Source organism: Mizuhopecten yessoensis, unplaced genomic scaffold (genome assembly GCF_002113885.1).
Source record: "Mizuhopecten yessoensis strain PY_sf001 unplaced genomic scaffold, ASM211388v2 scaffold8833, whole genome shotgun sequence".
In the NCBI taxonomy this organism is placed as follows: domain Eukaryota; kingdom Metazoa; phylum Mollusca; class Bivalvia; order Pectinida; family Pectinidae; genus Mizuhopecten; species Mizuhopecten yessoensis.
The window spans coordinates 178,961-194,880 of NW_018407744.1; the positions used below are offsets into that span (position 1 = coordinate 178,961).

The 15,920-nt window shown below is 38.9% G+C and overlaps 1 protein-coding gene across 1 annotated transcript in view; it reads left to right on the plus strand.

Annotated features, from left to right (window-relative positions):
* Positions 1–7,305, plus strand: part of LOC110456699 (potassium channel subfamily K member 12-like) — an 82,386-nt gene extending 75,081 nt beyond the window's left edge. The window contains exon 2 of the mRNA XM_021507584.1: positions 1,085–7,305. Within this exon, the coding sequence (XP_021363259.1) occupies positions 1,085–1,962 (878 nt within the window). The 3' untranslated portion in view covers positions 1,963–7,305. The remainder of the gene's footprint in view (positions 1–1,084) is intronic.
* Positions 7,306–15,920: the final 8,615 nt, after the last annotated feature.

The window sequence follows — 15,920 nt, forward strand, 5'->3', positions numbered from 1 at the left end:
AAGAGTAGGCGTTGTCGTACATCAATGTTATAAGAGTAGGCGTTGTCGTACATCAATGTTATAAGAGTAGGCGTTGTCGTACATCAATGTTATAAGAGTAGGCGTTGTTTTTCATCAACGTTGTAAGAGAAGGCATCGTCGTACATCAATGTTACAAGACTAGGCGTTGTCGTACATTAATGTTATAAGAGTAGGCGTTGTCGTACATCAATGTTATAAGAGTAGGCGTTGTCGTACATCAATGTTATAAGAATAGGCGGTGTCGTACATCATCGTTACAAGAGTAGGCGTTGTTTTTCATCGACGTTATAAGAGTAGGCATCGTCGTACATCAATGTTATAAGAGTAGGCGTTGCCGTACATCAATGTTATAAGAGTAGGCGTTGTTTTTCATCAACGTTATAAGAGCAGGCGTTGTCTTACATCAATGTTACAAGAGTATGCGTTGTCTTACATCAATGTTATAAGAGCAGGTATTGTCGTACATCAACGTAACAAGAGTAGGCGTTGTTTTTCATCAACGTTACAAGAGTAGGCGTTGTCTTACATCAATGTTATAAGAGCAGGTATTGTCGTACATCAACGTAACAAGAGTAGGCGTTGTTTTTCATCAACGTTACAAGAGTAGGCGTTGTCTTACATCAATGTTATAAGAGCAGGTATTGTCGTACATCAACGTAACAAGAGTAGGCGTTGTCGTACATCAATGTTATAAGAGCAGGTATTGTCGTACATCAACGTAACAAGAGTAGGCGTTGTTTTTCATCAACGTTACAAGGGTAGGCGTTGTTTTACATCAACGTTACAAGAGTATGCATTCTCGTACATTAACGTTACAAGAGTAGGCATTGTTTATACGTTACTACAGAGGCGTTGTTGTGTGCGTAAAGCAGTAGGCGTTGTTGAGTGAGTGAACAGCAGTAGGCGTTGTTATTGCGTTAAAACAATAGCTATTATTTGTACTTAACAGCAGAAAAAAGTTTTCTGTGTACGAGATCAATGTTGTGTTCTTGTTATTTTATTATGTACAAGACACACCGTAACATCACCATTTAACAATACCGTCTTCTTTCCTATGTTTCAGGCTTTGGAATGACGACACCCCGAACGGTCGCTGGCAAGATTGTTCTTATATTCTACGGATTCTTTGGATGTGCTGGAACCATTCTATTCTTTAACCTGTTTCTTGAACGCATCATCACGTTCCTTGCTTATATACTGCGGTCTATACACGAGAGAGATCTGAAGCGAAAAGGTTTAACGAATGGTTCCAATGATTCCAGACGTGGTTCTCAAGTATCGGACGACGACCGGCTGGACACATGGAAACCCTCGGTATACTGGGTTATGTTGATATTATTCCTTGGGGCAGTTATAGTAGCGTGCTGTGCTTCCGCAATGTATCATCCTGTGGAGGACTGGACTTATTTTGAAGCCATTTATTTTTGTTTTGTGACATTTGCAACGATAGGATTTGGGGATTATGTTGTAAGTCAAAAAGAGAGTTACCCGAATGTGCATCTTTACCGATTCGGGAATTTTATATTCATAGTAATAGGTTGCTGCTGTATATACAGTTTGTTTAACGTGGCGTCTATTGTTATTAAACAGCTCCTGAACTGGATCATCAAAAAATTGAACTGCAGGTGCCGAAGGAGGAAAAAGTCGAAAGGTCGACGAAACGCCATAACGCCTGGTCACATTCACAGGGGGTCTAAAATGAACAAGTCTAAGGCCGTCACTGTGGAATGTGATAGTGACTCGGACGGTAGGCGAAACTCGGACGAAATGATCTCCATGAGAGATTTCCTTCAGGCAAATAAAATATCTCTCGCCATGATGCAAAAGCAATTGTGGGAAACATCACAAAGGGGAATGAACTCTTCTAATGGAAGTGGTTTCCAGGGTCCAGTGGGGCCATTGGCCATCCTAAACAGAAAGCTAGGTCAGGAGGAGGTTTGACGCAGTGCCACACTCAAGTGCAATAGGGTTGTTAAAACCCAGTTATACTTTCAGAGCGTACAGTTAAACGCACTTAAAGAGGCGTAAAGAATCGGACAAGGTCAGGAAATGGCGTCTCTGAACAGTGATAAACCGTCGTGTTGACAGCTCAGGCCTACAAGTGTTGGTTTCATTGTGTTTAAATGTGGATATTTAAAACGTTTTAGAACGTAACTGTTGGAGATGTTTACGGATGAAGAAGGCAGTGACAATGGTGTCATTTTGCACTAATTCGAACACTAAAACCATTCAAGCTCCAATTGGTGTGTAACATTACACTGTGTCTGGGCAAACTACGAGTGTTTCCGAACAGCAGATATATCGTCGCTCGCATTTGGATGAAGAAACCTGATAAATTCTTTTTGAGTGTAACGTTACTGACTAAAACTATTTTGTTAACGGGAATAATCAATCATCCCAGATACTTAAAGACCTGCTGCTACAGCAGGATCGCTTACAAAAGCGCGCTCAATTGAATTTTTCTGCAACCTTTCAAGTTCGGTATAGAGGCCATTTTAGAGTGTTTTCAAGTGTATTCCTTCGTGGATAACGACATATTCAGTTACTAGAAACGCCTCAGTACAGAATTGATCACAGTAGACAGCGAGACTGTCACGAGTAGCTGTTCTGGAACTAGTACCGTGATCCGATGTCCAAAGACTAGTGATCTGCTGACCGAGACAGGGCTGAAGAGCAAGCCTTATCGTGAAGAAAAACGTGTCCAAGCCTTATACCATCACATTCGTAACCTCTATTTGTCGCCTACGCAGTGCCCACTCTCACACAGCACCAAGGTTTGGCGCGGAAAGAAGCGATATATACCAAAACGTGCCTATCTTGTGCTCTCGTGTATAATATCAATACCGCTGTCCGAAGTTATCTAGATTTGGCTTTTGTGATACAATACCCATTACTATGGCAACTTATAAATAAGCATCTAAATCACAGATTTAAAGAAAAATGCGCATCAGCAAAACCGTGATTTCAGTCGTAAAGTCATTTTATCTAGACATGAAGGAAACAGACATAATTTACATAGAAGAGAATTTCTTCAATCATCGAAAATGTTGCTCGTCGGAAAATAGACACATAAACTTCACACAATGCCTTATACCACAGCGTCCTTGTATCCGACGTCAGAGCAAGCGCCATCAGTGACGCGAACAATGGAAGAAACCGTATGTGAGTGATGAATAAGAAATTATTCAACATCTCCCCTATTAAACGTTACATTGACAGAAAATAAAGGAGTATTGCTTCAAGCGAGAAATAGCAACGGTGTGTAAATTCTAAAGCGCCACAGCTACCATGATCAGCAAACAAGCACCAAACTAACCATGAAGTGAAAACGTTCAGATGAGGTTTTTACCTCTACGTGTAAATGAATTATCGCCAAGTTTACCACAGTGTTTAAAACGTTTATGAGACACGTTTAATGAGGTATGTTAATGAATTGGCACCGTGTTCTGCTATGGTGTTTGCACGTGTTTGACTTTGTTACGGCAACTACAGGATGATAATCTCTAACCCTTGCTAGGTCAAGCAAGTTTCATATTGTTCACTACTATTTGTATAGACTGTTATACGAATAAATTGTCGGTTTAAGACAACGTGAACGGACCTTATCGCCAAGATAAGTACTGTGTGTCAGCGCCACGTTTATATACCATGTATAACAAGAGCGGTTCACTCACTGCCTCTACGTCCTGGCGCGTTTCTCTATGGCCTACTTCATTCACAGAGCATACCTATAAGAAAAGAAATTTAATCAAACTACGTATATGTTTCCTAAACTACATGTAAACCCAGGGACAAATGTCAGTGCACAAATAACACTGTTGTATAGCCCAATTTTGTTTCTATTTTCTTACAATGACCTTGCGTGCATATGCGTGTATGTTTACGTATGAATGGGTTTCGATATTGACAATTGTGATTTGTATATATCTATATATATCATTTGTTGTAACATTCCAATTCCTTAAATTTTCTCGTTCGATTGGAGTTAGTGTTTTACTCGCACCATGTATACAAAGATAATTCATTAGTTTTAAATATGAAAACTTTATCTATAGGAAAACAGGAACTCGTACATCGTACAATAGATGTTTGATATATCTGAAGTAATCAATTAAAAGTAAAATTGGAACAAAGACTGTCATCGTCTACAGGAAATAAAATGCCTTTAAGTCATGTGACATTGCATCGAATAAGAAAAGGGTGCGCCTGAGTTCGCCGAAAATCCTCATAAAATTGAAAATTGAAAAAAGAAAAACGCCTTACGTTTTAATTAATTCAAGATAGTGTACCAATGTCGTCATAGGAAGTGTACCACTGTCGTCGTACGTGTACCGATGTCGTCATAGGAAGTGTACCACTGTCGTCATAGGAAGTGTACCAATGTCGTCATAGGAAGTGTACCAATGTCGTCAAGGGTAGTGTACCAATGTTGTCAAGGGTAGTGTACCAATGTCGTCAAGGGTAGTGTACCAATGTCGTCAAGGGTAGTGTACCAATGTCGTCAAGGGTAGTGTACCAATGTCGTCAAGGGTAGTGTACCAATGTCGTCGTATGTGTACACATGTCATCTTAAATTTTGTACCAATGTCGTCATAGGTAGTGTTTTTACCAAAGATGGCATAGGTAGCATACCAATGCCGTCAAAGAAAATGAACCAATATCGATATAAGCAGTGTTCCAATGTCGTCTTGGGTAGTGTAACACAACCTTCATTGGTAACATGACAATGAAATCACAATGTTGTCATAGGAAGTGCGCCATTGTCGTCGAATGAAATATACCAAGGTCTTCATAAGCAGCGTACGAATATCGTCATAAGAAGCATACCAATGTCTACATTAGAAGCGTACTAATGTCGTTATAATAAACGTACCAATGGCGTCAAAGGATGTGTACTTATGTATGGAAGGTAGTGTAGCAATGTCGTCATAATAAACGTACCAATGGCGTCAAAGGATGTGTACTTATGTATAGAAGGTAGTGTAGCAATGCCGTCATAAGAAGAGAAGCGGTGTCGGCATAGCAAGCGTACCAATGACCAATCTTGTCATATGGAGCGTGCCAATACTGTCTTATGAGGCATACCAATATCACCATAGACAGAAGGAGTGCTGGAATTGTTCATTATTTCGGCCCTAATCGATGACATTGTTTAGCCGAGAGCGCTGTTTTGGTTTTGACAAGGTTCAGATCACAATCGGAGGTCAGCATTGTTCTTGAAATAAATCTAGATTATCATATAGCATCGAGCAGCTCGTTTTGACACGATCTGTCAGGCGCTTGTAATGTTACTCGCTCCCTAATTAGTTTCGACAAAAAAAATGACCGGCAGTCAATACCGCTGACATAGACACACTTACTCACACATCATGAACGAAGTGACAATCCAAAATGGTTTCGACACTGGGGATATACACCAGCGGAAGGAACTGTCTAAATTATGAACCAGTACCACTCTATTTTACGGAATACAAACAGCAATAAACCTACAATAAGGGCAACACATACTGTGTAATATATGTTATACCTGTCATGAAAACAATTTATGCATTTCCTGTTACGATATTAGGTTTCGACTTTGATTTATTTTAGAAAATACACTTTTTTATTTCAAAATAACAGAATTTAACAAATGACTAAGCAAACATGCAACATGTTAATATAAAACTGATCATTCACTGCCTTTAATAAATATAACCAAATCATTACTACAAACATAGAGGTAGCCAAAGGGTCATTTTCATATCTTACTCCTCGGTTGTTTTACGAAAATACTTCTGGAGAGACGAACACACAAAACGTCACATGCAGACATTACAATTATAATATCGAATATTCATGAAATTGTCATCAATAAGACAGTACACCATCCCAGTGCTTAAAAAACAGACACTATAATTACCAGACTTCTGTTGTAAGTGCGTTATCACCATCAAAACAGTAACGTGCATACGACGGTATTTACATTTTTTGTCACTTGAGCAAAATCTGATATATATAACCCGCATAACCAGTACAGTTATACAACACAGGGCAGTCGATGTCTGGCAATCACAAACTGTTATATATGCTGCCATCACAGTCATAAGTCGGCTTTGTATTGTGACGTCACACTGAAGACATCACATGATCCCCATTAACGCTGTTCCATGTGTTCTTGATGCCTTAGATATACCAATATGCTTATTCTTTTTTACAGATAATTCCAAAGCCAATTAACGATCCGTTAAATCAACGATGTTTCATTTATCGTTGATCTCCTTGTAGTCAGACCTTTTGATGATAATGGAGCGGAAGTTGATGATAACTTCATCATTAAAACTCGCCATATAACTGGCAACATAACAGGCCATGGTAACGAGGTAACATAATATCATCGTTATACAATAGAAACGTATATGGAAAACGGCGTATATATACGTACGTGGTAAAAATACATAGAAGTGAACGATATAAATACCTATTTATTTTCACCTTTTGTCATGGCCTTCTGTAACACTTTAAGTTCACTAACAATGCCAGTTTTATCTTACGTAGCTGTTAGACGAGAGTATGGATATCAGGGCTTATAAAACAACGGCGGTAACAAATGAATGTGCGAGCCTTAAAAAGGTCGTAATAAAACATTCGTCACATTGGTACAATAAAGTAAACGGTATTTGTACGATATGGTAAACGATGCTGGCACGCTCTGTATACGGTATTGGTACAATATGGTAAAGGGTATTTGTACTATATGGTAAACGGTATAGGTACAACGGTAAACGGTATTGGTACTACATGGAAAACAGTACAGGTACTATATGGTAAACGGTATTGGTACAATGTTTTAACGGTATTGGTACAATGTTTTAACGGTATATTGGTACAATAAGGTAAACGGTATTGGTACAATATGGTAAACGGTATTGGTACTTTATGGTAAACGGCATTGGTATTTTATGGTAAACGGTATTAGTACTATATGGTACAATAAGGTAAACGGTATTGGTACTATATGGTAAACGGTATTAGTACTATATGGTAAACGGTATTGGTACAATAAGGTAAACGGTATTGGTACTATATGGTAAGCGGTATTAGTACTATATGGTAAACGGTATTGGTACAATAGGGTACACGGTATTGGTACTATATGGTAAACGGTATTAGTTTTATATGGTAAACGGTATTGGTACAATAAGGTAAACGGTATTGGTACTATATGTTAAACGGTATTAGTACTATATGGTAAACGGTATTGGTACTTTATGGTAAACGGTATTGGTACTTTATGGAAAACAGTACAGGTACTATATGTTAAACGGTATTAGTACTATATGGTAAACAGTACAGGTACTATATGGTAAACGGTATTTGTACTATTCAATAAAATTCATTTGTACAATAATGTAAACGGTATTGATACAATATGGTAACGGTATAGGTACAATATGGTAACGGTATAGGTACAATATGGTAACGGTATAGGTAATATATTGTAAACGTTACAAATGTGTTCACGTCTTTCGACCATCAAAGGTAGAATCCGGAATAGAATTGCTGTTCAGACTATTGCAGTCAACAGGTAGAAACAGGCGCAAAAAATGTTCATTTCATGACTATGCTGCCAATACTTCAGTGTGTACACAGGGCGAAATGTGAGTGTCATGCGGGTTTGGAGATTTAAAATAAATTGAAATGCCTACAACAGTAATGATATTTGCCCAAATGTCATTAATGGACACACAAGCGCACCATACCCGCAGCTCTTCCATTAAGTGTCCGTCACATAAACCTTGATCAGAGCCGTCCAGCCTACTGCTGAGGCCACAAACATGTACCGATCGGCTAACATTATACCTTGTGTCTCTCCGTAAATTGCTTTTTAATGAATTGAAATACGTATGAAAAGCTTACTGTCTCCGAGTTGTACTGGTTTCTGTCTCGATACAGTGAACAATCGGAAACGCGCCACGACAGGTTTGCAGCACGTACTGATATGGCCGTTTTAACATTTTTACAATAAGATAATACATTCCTGCTTTTAAAACCCAATCATTATTAATCATTTTGCTCAAATTATGTTCAATCGGTTTCCCAAGAGATACACGGGTCTCGAGAGAAAGTATGTAACACGTTTAGTATATCTGGGTATGTGTGATTGTGGTGTATATCTGTGATTGTAGTGTAATGTATGTGATTGTATGATTTTGTATGCGTGTGTAAAAAAGGGTCAGATATAACGATACCCGCGTCAGTGTTAAATTTGATTAATGTAAATACTTATTAACACGATATAAATGAAATCACCTAACAAATGTAATTTGGTCACTTGTAATGTAATTATATTTCGACTCTAAAATCGCTACCAGTATGCCACTTACTTGTAACTATAGGCATGCTATAATGGAAGTGGGGTTGGTATCGTTTGATATATTGTAAATTTAAAGAAAGTTTGAATTTCCTGTGTCAGTGTGTGATTGGTTTTAACTGTTGTGGGGATGACCTAAGGTCGGTGTTAATGTATAGAAAACATAGCCATACCCTATGTTTGCCTGGGCTCGCCTACTCAGCATGTTTCTCTTCGTGGAATCCCTGTAAATACCCATACATATCATCAGTACTCTATCACCGGATATAAAAAAAATACCCGGAAAGTTCATTATTTTTGAAATTCGACTTTTTTCATTACTATCAAATTCAACCGCTACTTTTCAAATAAAATGTAGGAGGTACAAAACTTCTCAATATTTAGAATTTACTTATCTATTTCTAAATTAAGATATCAGAAAAGCATTGTCACTGAAACGGTTTTTTCCGCCAGGTTGTGATTTTCCCATCTACTATGTAGTAATATCGGTAAAATTTATAAAGGATATTCAATAGTTTCCAGTTTAATTTAATATTTTTAAGATAATCGCACGAGCCATTAGCCGTACGAGTAAACTATAGTAAAGATTTAATATGAACCCATTGGATTTCAATTGTATTACATTATAAATGTTGAAGGGTCGGGTTCCAGTTTTTTTATTATTTTATTATTATCTTTTTAATCGGGAATCACAGTTGTCTTTAACAGGAGATTGAAACCAAGTGCAAGGTTTGAGTATAAAATAGGCCCTGAAACATTTCTGTTTTTGAACAAATAGTAAAAACACAATTGTCAATTCCGGAAGATTTTCAGCAATTTACGGAAGTAATTATGTTGCTAAAACTATCTGAAACGGTGTAAATTAGTCAGTTAGCAAAAAATATTTGCTCAGGTAGCGTTATGATGTAAGAATTAAATATTTTACATACCTAACCTGCAGTTAAAACCTATGTTCCACGTAATTACTGATTTTTGTTGTTTCGCTTGCTCAGTTCTTACCTTTATTACTGGTGAAAAATATCTTGACGCCAAAACATCAAAGCACATTGTTTCCATGTCATGTGACAATATGACGTCACATAGCATTCTGTTCTTCATTGTGTTGTGCTCTGGCGTCAGCCCACATGGTTTTTATTTTTTGTTTGACACTATTACGTCAATGAAACATTGTTTCTGTTTTGTGTTGCAATGTGACATTACAAAACACTATTCCTACATTATGCGAAATTGTGACGTCACATGTTGGTAGGACGTCAAAATACATATTTTCCGTTAATCTGTGTATAAAGTCACACGACATGATGTCGTCATTCCACGTTTTCCTTAATTTATGTTCGAACCTATAAGTGGTACATTATTGTGTTCCCCTTTATATATTCCATTATATAGACTGTTTTCATACGATTTTACATGCTCAAAATGTTTGCTTCTTGCACGTTATCATATGCACTCCGTATCATTTCATGGTCAAATAAATGTATAATTTTTTTTATCAAAATGAATAAATAATGCACTTCTGTTATAAATTGGTCTGTTTCATTTTTATTTAGATACTAATGTAATATGTTACAAGTTCACCTCGCCAAATTTTCGCCTTCATATTAGCGTGTTATCATATAACACGAGTTTCACCTTGTGTTGGATTCGATTACCATACTAAAAAAAGTCCTACTTCTCACTTTATATAATAAAGTATGCATTACGGCATTTGGTCCGTGTTTAATGGCGAAATATCGGAAATAAAACGGGAGCGAAAATTCTGCGTTACAATAATCTTTTTCACGATCATTTCCAAATCGCAATTATATTTGGGAAAGCCATGCTAGTGGCCATGGTCAAATATACGTCTGGCGTGATGTTAAGTGATGTCCTAGACGTAAATTGACTCTCGAACACTGCCGACAGACCTCAGTCCCTGGAGAATGGGACACGGGACGGGAACACTTGTCAGGTCTGGATTGACATGATCACACTAGGACTACCGGTCGTATGTCTTCAGCGATTTATCATCGTCAAAAGGTTTACCAGATGTGTGTGGTCAGCGTTTCACCACAGACACAATATCTACCAGACGTATGGTCAGTGCCTTATAACGGACAGAAGGACTGCCAGATTATGAATTACCAGCGCTTTATCGCAGACAAAAGAAATACAAGACATTTGTGGTCAGCACTTAATCAAGGACTGCCTGCGCTTTATCATTTTTACAGATACAAAGTATGTGTGGTTTGCGCATTTTTACCAGTTTATCAGGCGTTTGTTGTCAACGCTGTATCACTGAAGGAAGGACTACCAGATATGTGGTAAACGCTTTATTACAGGGTCTGCAACGCGTTTGTCTTCAGCGTTTATCACTAACAAAAGGTCAATTAGACATGTGGTAAATGCTTTATCACTGAAACAGGGTTTGTAATGCGTTTGTCTTCAGCCTTTATCACTAACGAAAGGTCAATTAAACATGTGGTAAACGCTTTATCACTGAAGCAGGGTCTGTAATGCGTTTGTGTTCAGCGTTTATCACTAACGACAGGTCAATTAGACATGTGGTAAACACTTTATCACTGAAACAGGGTCTCTAATGCGTTTGTCTTCAGCGCTTATCACTAACGGAAGGTCAATTAGACGTGTGGTAAACGCTTTACAACTGACGGAGGGACTAACATAAATTTGATAAACGCTTTATCACTGAAACAGGCTCTGTAATGCGTTTGTCTTCAGCCTTTATCACTAACGAAAGGTCAATTAGCCATGAGGTAAACGCTTTATCACTGAACAGGGTCTGTAATGCGTTTATCTTCAGCGTTTATCACTAACAAAAGGTCAATTAGACATGTGGTAAGCGCTTTATCACTGAAACAGGGGCTGTAATGCGTCTGTCTTCAACGTTTATCACTAACGAAAGGACAATTAGATATGTGGTAAACGCTTTATTACTGAAACAGGGTCTGCAACGCGTTTGTCTTCGGCGTTTATCACTAACGAAAGGGCAATTAGACATGTGGTAAACGCTTAATCACTGAAACAGGGTCTGTATGCGTTTGTCTTCAGCGTTTGTCACTAACGAAAGGTCAATTAGACATATGGTAAACGCTTTATCACTGAGACAGGGTCTGTAATGCGTTTGCCTTCAGCGTTTATCACTAACGACAGGTCAATTAGACATGTGGTAAATGCTTTATCACTGAAACAGGGTCTCTAATGCGTTTGTCTTCAGCGCTTATCACTAACGGAAGGTCAATTAGACATTTGGTAAACGCTTTTTCACTGAAACAGGGTCTGTAATGCCTTTGTCTTCAGCGTTTATCACCAACGAAAGGTCAATTAGACATGAGGCAAACGCTTTATCACTGAAACAGGGTTTGTAATGCGTTTGTCTTCAGCTTTTATCACTAACGAAAGGTCAATTAGACATGTGGTAAACGCTTTACAACTGACGGAAGGACTAACATAAATTTGATAAACGCTTTATCACTGAAACAATGTCGTCCAGACGTTTGTTGTCAGTGCTTTATCACTGACACTAGGACTACCGGATGTTTGGTAAACGCTTCATCACAATCACCACAAATAGATTTTCACAATGCCGTATAAAACAAACAACAGTACGAAGCTGAACGACATTGTTTATACATGTATATCCGTTTTAAGGGTATCAAAGGAGATATCACATTAGATGCAAAGGTACGTGTATTCAATTAGAGGAATAAAACTGCTGTTTATTTTATATTTGGGTCAAACGACTCTGCGCCAGCTAAGGTCATATGAAGACAACCCTAATTGCATAACTAAACAGTGATATACAAATTAAACCTGGTTTAATGTAATTTATGAATGTCCTAGTAATACTTTGTTTTTTATTATGTTTCAATATCATGAATTTTAAAGTACTGTATTTGTTGTATCTATGATTGATATGAGCGGACGCTGACCATTAGAAGGAGGTGAGAAGGTCAAAAGTCGTATGAATTTGTGGCTATTTTTAGCACCCTATATAAGTATGTGCACTAGCTGACCCTAGGTCACTAGCCTGCTGAAGATGATGGAGGAACAAGGTGTGTACCTTCTTTTTACATCATGATCTAATTTTGAAAAATATCTAAGTGAATTTTATTACGTATTGTTTACGTGTAATATTTTCAAAATTTGATGTAATGGCGAACGTGGTGATTATTGGACATAGTTTTGTCAAACGCCTTGACCGCGCGCTCGAAGGTTCATGGACGAACCTCGGTTTTCATGATGACCCTACAAACATTGTAGTATCGTGTGTAGGTAAAAGCGGGGGTAGATTACCCGATGTTTATGCCCGTGAAGTGACTGATCGTTTACGAGAACAAATTGCGGATTTAGTTTTATTGCAAATTGGTGGCAATGATTTAGATTGTTCACGGATCGAGGACGCCAAAGATTCTATCGTGAACAATTTACTGTCCATTGTCGAGTGGCTCGCCTCGGGACTATCAGTAGTCCGGATCGGAATACTACAGCTGTTTTATCGTCGTAGTACGAGACACGTTTCAGTTCATAAGTATAATGAGGCCGTGGACTACGTTAATTCCGCTTTGAAAGCGAAATGTAAAACATTGAACTTCTGTTTTTTCTGGCGCCATAAAGGCTTAAAAGATGGCGTCTTTCCTCATCTTTCTCACGACGGGGTTCATTTGAACACCACGGGCATGCGTAGATACATTCTCTCGGTCAGAGGAGCTGCCTTATATGGATTACGAAACGCCAGTGGGCGTGTCTAAGCTTTCCGTATATGGTAAGACATGAATAGGTAATTTCAGGATGTTTACAATAATATCTAGCTATACGCATGCTCTACTCTATTCGGTTCCGGTTCGTCTCAAGGCATGGTCTGTTTATCTGTCGCTGCCTGGTTTACCTGTCAACTTATGGCCTTGTGGTAACGATATCGTACGATACAAGCCAATTTCTTCCAAGTCGAGTGATATTCCTCTAATATCCCGGTTCAAATAATCGTTTACGCAGTGTCTATATTATATATGTATTAGAAACTTATTCGGTTAATTAAGGGGAGGTCATTCGCGCGATGATCAACACAACACCCGTTGTATGCGCGGTTCAAAACCACAACTCTATCAACACAGTTCCGCGTTGAGGACAGCTCCATGCTTTAGCACAGAATTATGGCTTATATAATGTGATTATAAAATTATTTATTGACTTGAAATTGTCTTTCAATAATATTATTTCCGCTTGTTTACTGATTCATGCGGTATATAATTCATATCAATTGATCATATGTTGTTCAGATTTCCATCTATGGCGGCTATGCCTGATATTTGTTTCAGGCCTATACCCATGATGTTATATATTTATCCCGAGGGTATGCCTGAAGATTTATGTACATTTGTTGAATCCAAAACAATTTCAGGTTAATAACCTATGATAGTAATACACCTGTTACACAACTGGTCGAACCCGGGGGCATGCCGGGGGTTGTTCAATGACCTTACCAGTTAGTGTTTATATTGTGAAACATGGCCATGCAAATGGTTATGCCGGGGGTATGCCCGGGTATGATATTTTAAAATCTCTATCATATTTTCACATATTATGCCGGGGGTATGCCCGGGGTTTTTAATACTGTTCAACTATTATGCCGGGGGTATGCCCGGAGTTTTCTGCCATTGCAGGTTATGCTGAGGGTATGCTCAGGTCAAATACTATTTTCACTATTATCCCGGGGGAATGCCCGGTAGTGTGTTCAAAAGTGAATACAACTTTGTTTGGGGGATGCTCATGAATTGATGTTCATGATAATATGTCTGCCTTCACTGGTTTGACCAGGCTTATATACCCAGGATTTAATATAAATATCCCAAGAGTATACCTGTAGATTTATGGGAATTTGTTGACGATTCCTAATGCCCATACCTAGGCACAAATGCAGGCTACTTTTATCTTCCTTAAGTATACCTCTTTAAGGGGGCATCAGTCACTACCTTGTTCGTTTCTTTTCCAGACATTAATCATCAAGGCCCAATTCGGCGAACTCGGCGTAGGGCGGCACAACAACATTCATTGGTGACACCACCCACACATACTGAAGACACAAGTGTGCCTAGCACAACAACAGCTAGGAGGGGACGCCGGCCGGTTGTCCGACAAACACCTCCACCAGTTCCATCAACTCTGAGTTCATCTGCACTTTCAACAAATAACAACATATCAATACCTGAGTTGGCAGCGGAGCTGTTTCAATATATGAGGCAGGCAGGTTTTACCATACAATCCCCTGCCGTACAAACCGTGCCTGCAGAGATACCCTCTGCTTCCGGGTCAGCTGACTGCCCTCCAGTGGACAGCACCTTATTTTTAAGACCAGCTACCACCAATGCCACACCCTCTGTGTCTGGAGGGGGATTGAACCAGAGTCATATGCTGCAACAGCAGCATATGTCATTCAACGAAACAACACACTACAGTAGGCCACCAATACAAGGACAGGACAATGTTCCGTCATACGTCAACGTGTTGAACTCAGTTTCTGGTGAGACTCCTCAAGTTGACAGCATAAGCCGACCTCTGGATATGTTTGTAGATCTAAAAGTAAAATCCAAAATTTTTGCTGATGAGTTCATTGATTTCGGGCTGTTGATTAAGCGTTCCCCTCAGGAAAAAGAACCCCTGAGGGTTGAAATGCAAGGCCAGCAATTAGTACTGTGCCAAAACAACAAACCAGCTCATATAAAGTCAATTGAACAATGGCTCTCAGCTTTTCACATCTTTGTAGCCATTTACATTCAGGCACATCCTCAGGCCACTCTAGGCCTTATGAAATATGCTGACGTAATACAAACGATACACCGGAGGTCGGGTTTTGCTGCAGCTATTCACTATGATAACAACTTCCGAATGTGGCACCAATTAGTGCCCACTGCCCCATGGCACATAACTCATTCCGAGTTCTACGTGGAGGCAACAGCTATTGGGCTAAAAGCACTTTGCCAACAACAGCCCTTTCAGGGTCAGAAACCCAACACACGAATTAAGAAAGTGTGTTGGGCATATGATAAGCACGGAAGATGCTCCAAAGGTGCCCGATGCAAATTCTTGCATGGCTGCAGTATCTGTGGAGGGAAGCATCAGCAGCGCAATTGTTACAATGCAGCCCAGTCTGGGTCACGATCCGAAACCCAGCAAAACTCGGGCTCGGTCAACACCCAACCATCCCAACAAACTAACCAATCCAATAGCAGACAACAACGTAAAGCCCCTCAAAAATGAGCCTTTACCTACCCCTATTGTTATTGACAGGTTCTTAACTTACCTACGGGGTTATGACAAATCAAAACTAAATTTTCTTCAAGATGGTTTTAAACAAGGTTTTAGGTTGCAATATGAAGGGCCTCGCATATTTCGTGATTCCAGAAATCTTAAGTCTGCTTTAGATAACATGCAAATTCTAAAAGATAAGATTCAAAAGGAGATTTATCATGGGCGTTGTTTTGGACCTTACCATACACCACCTTTTACTAATTTGCAAATCTCTCCACTTGGTTTAGTTCCCAAAAAAGAA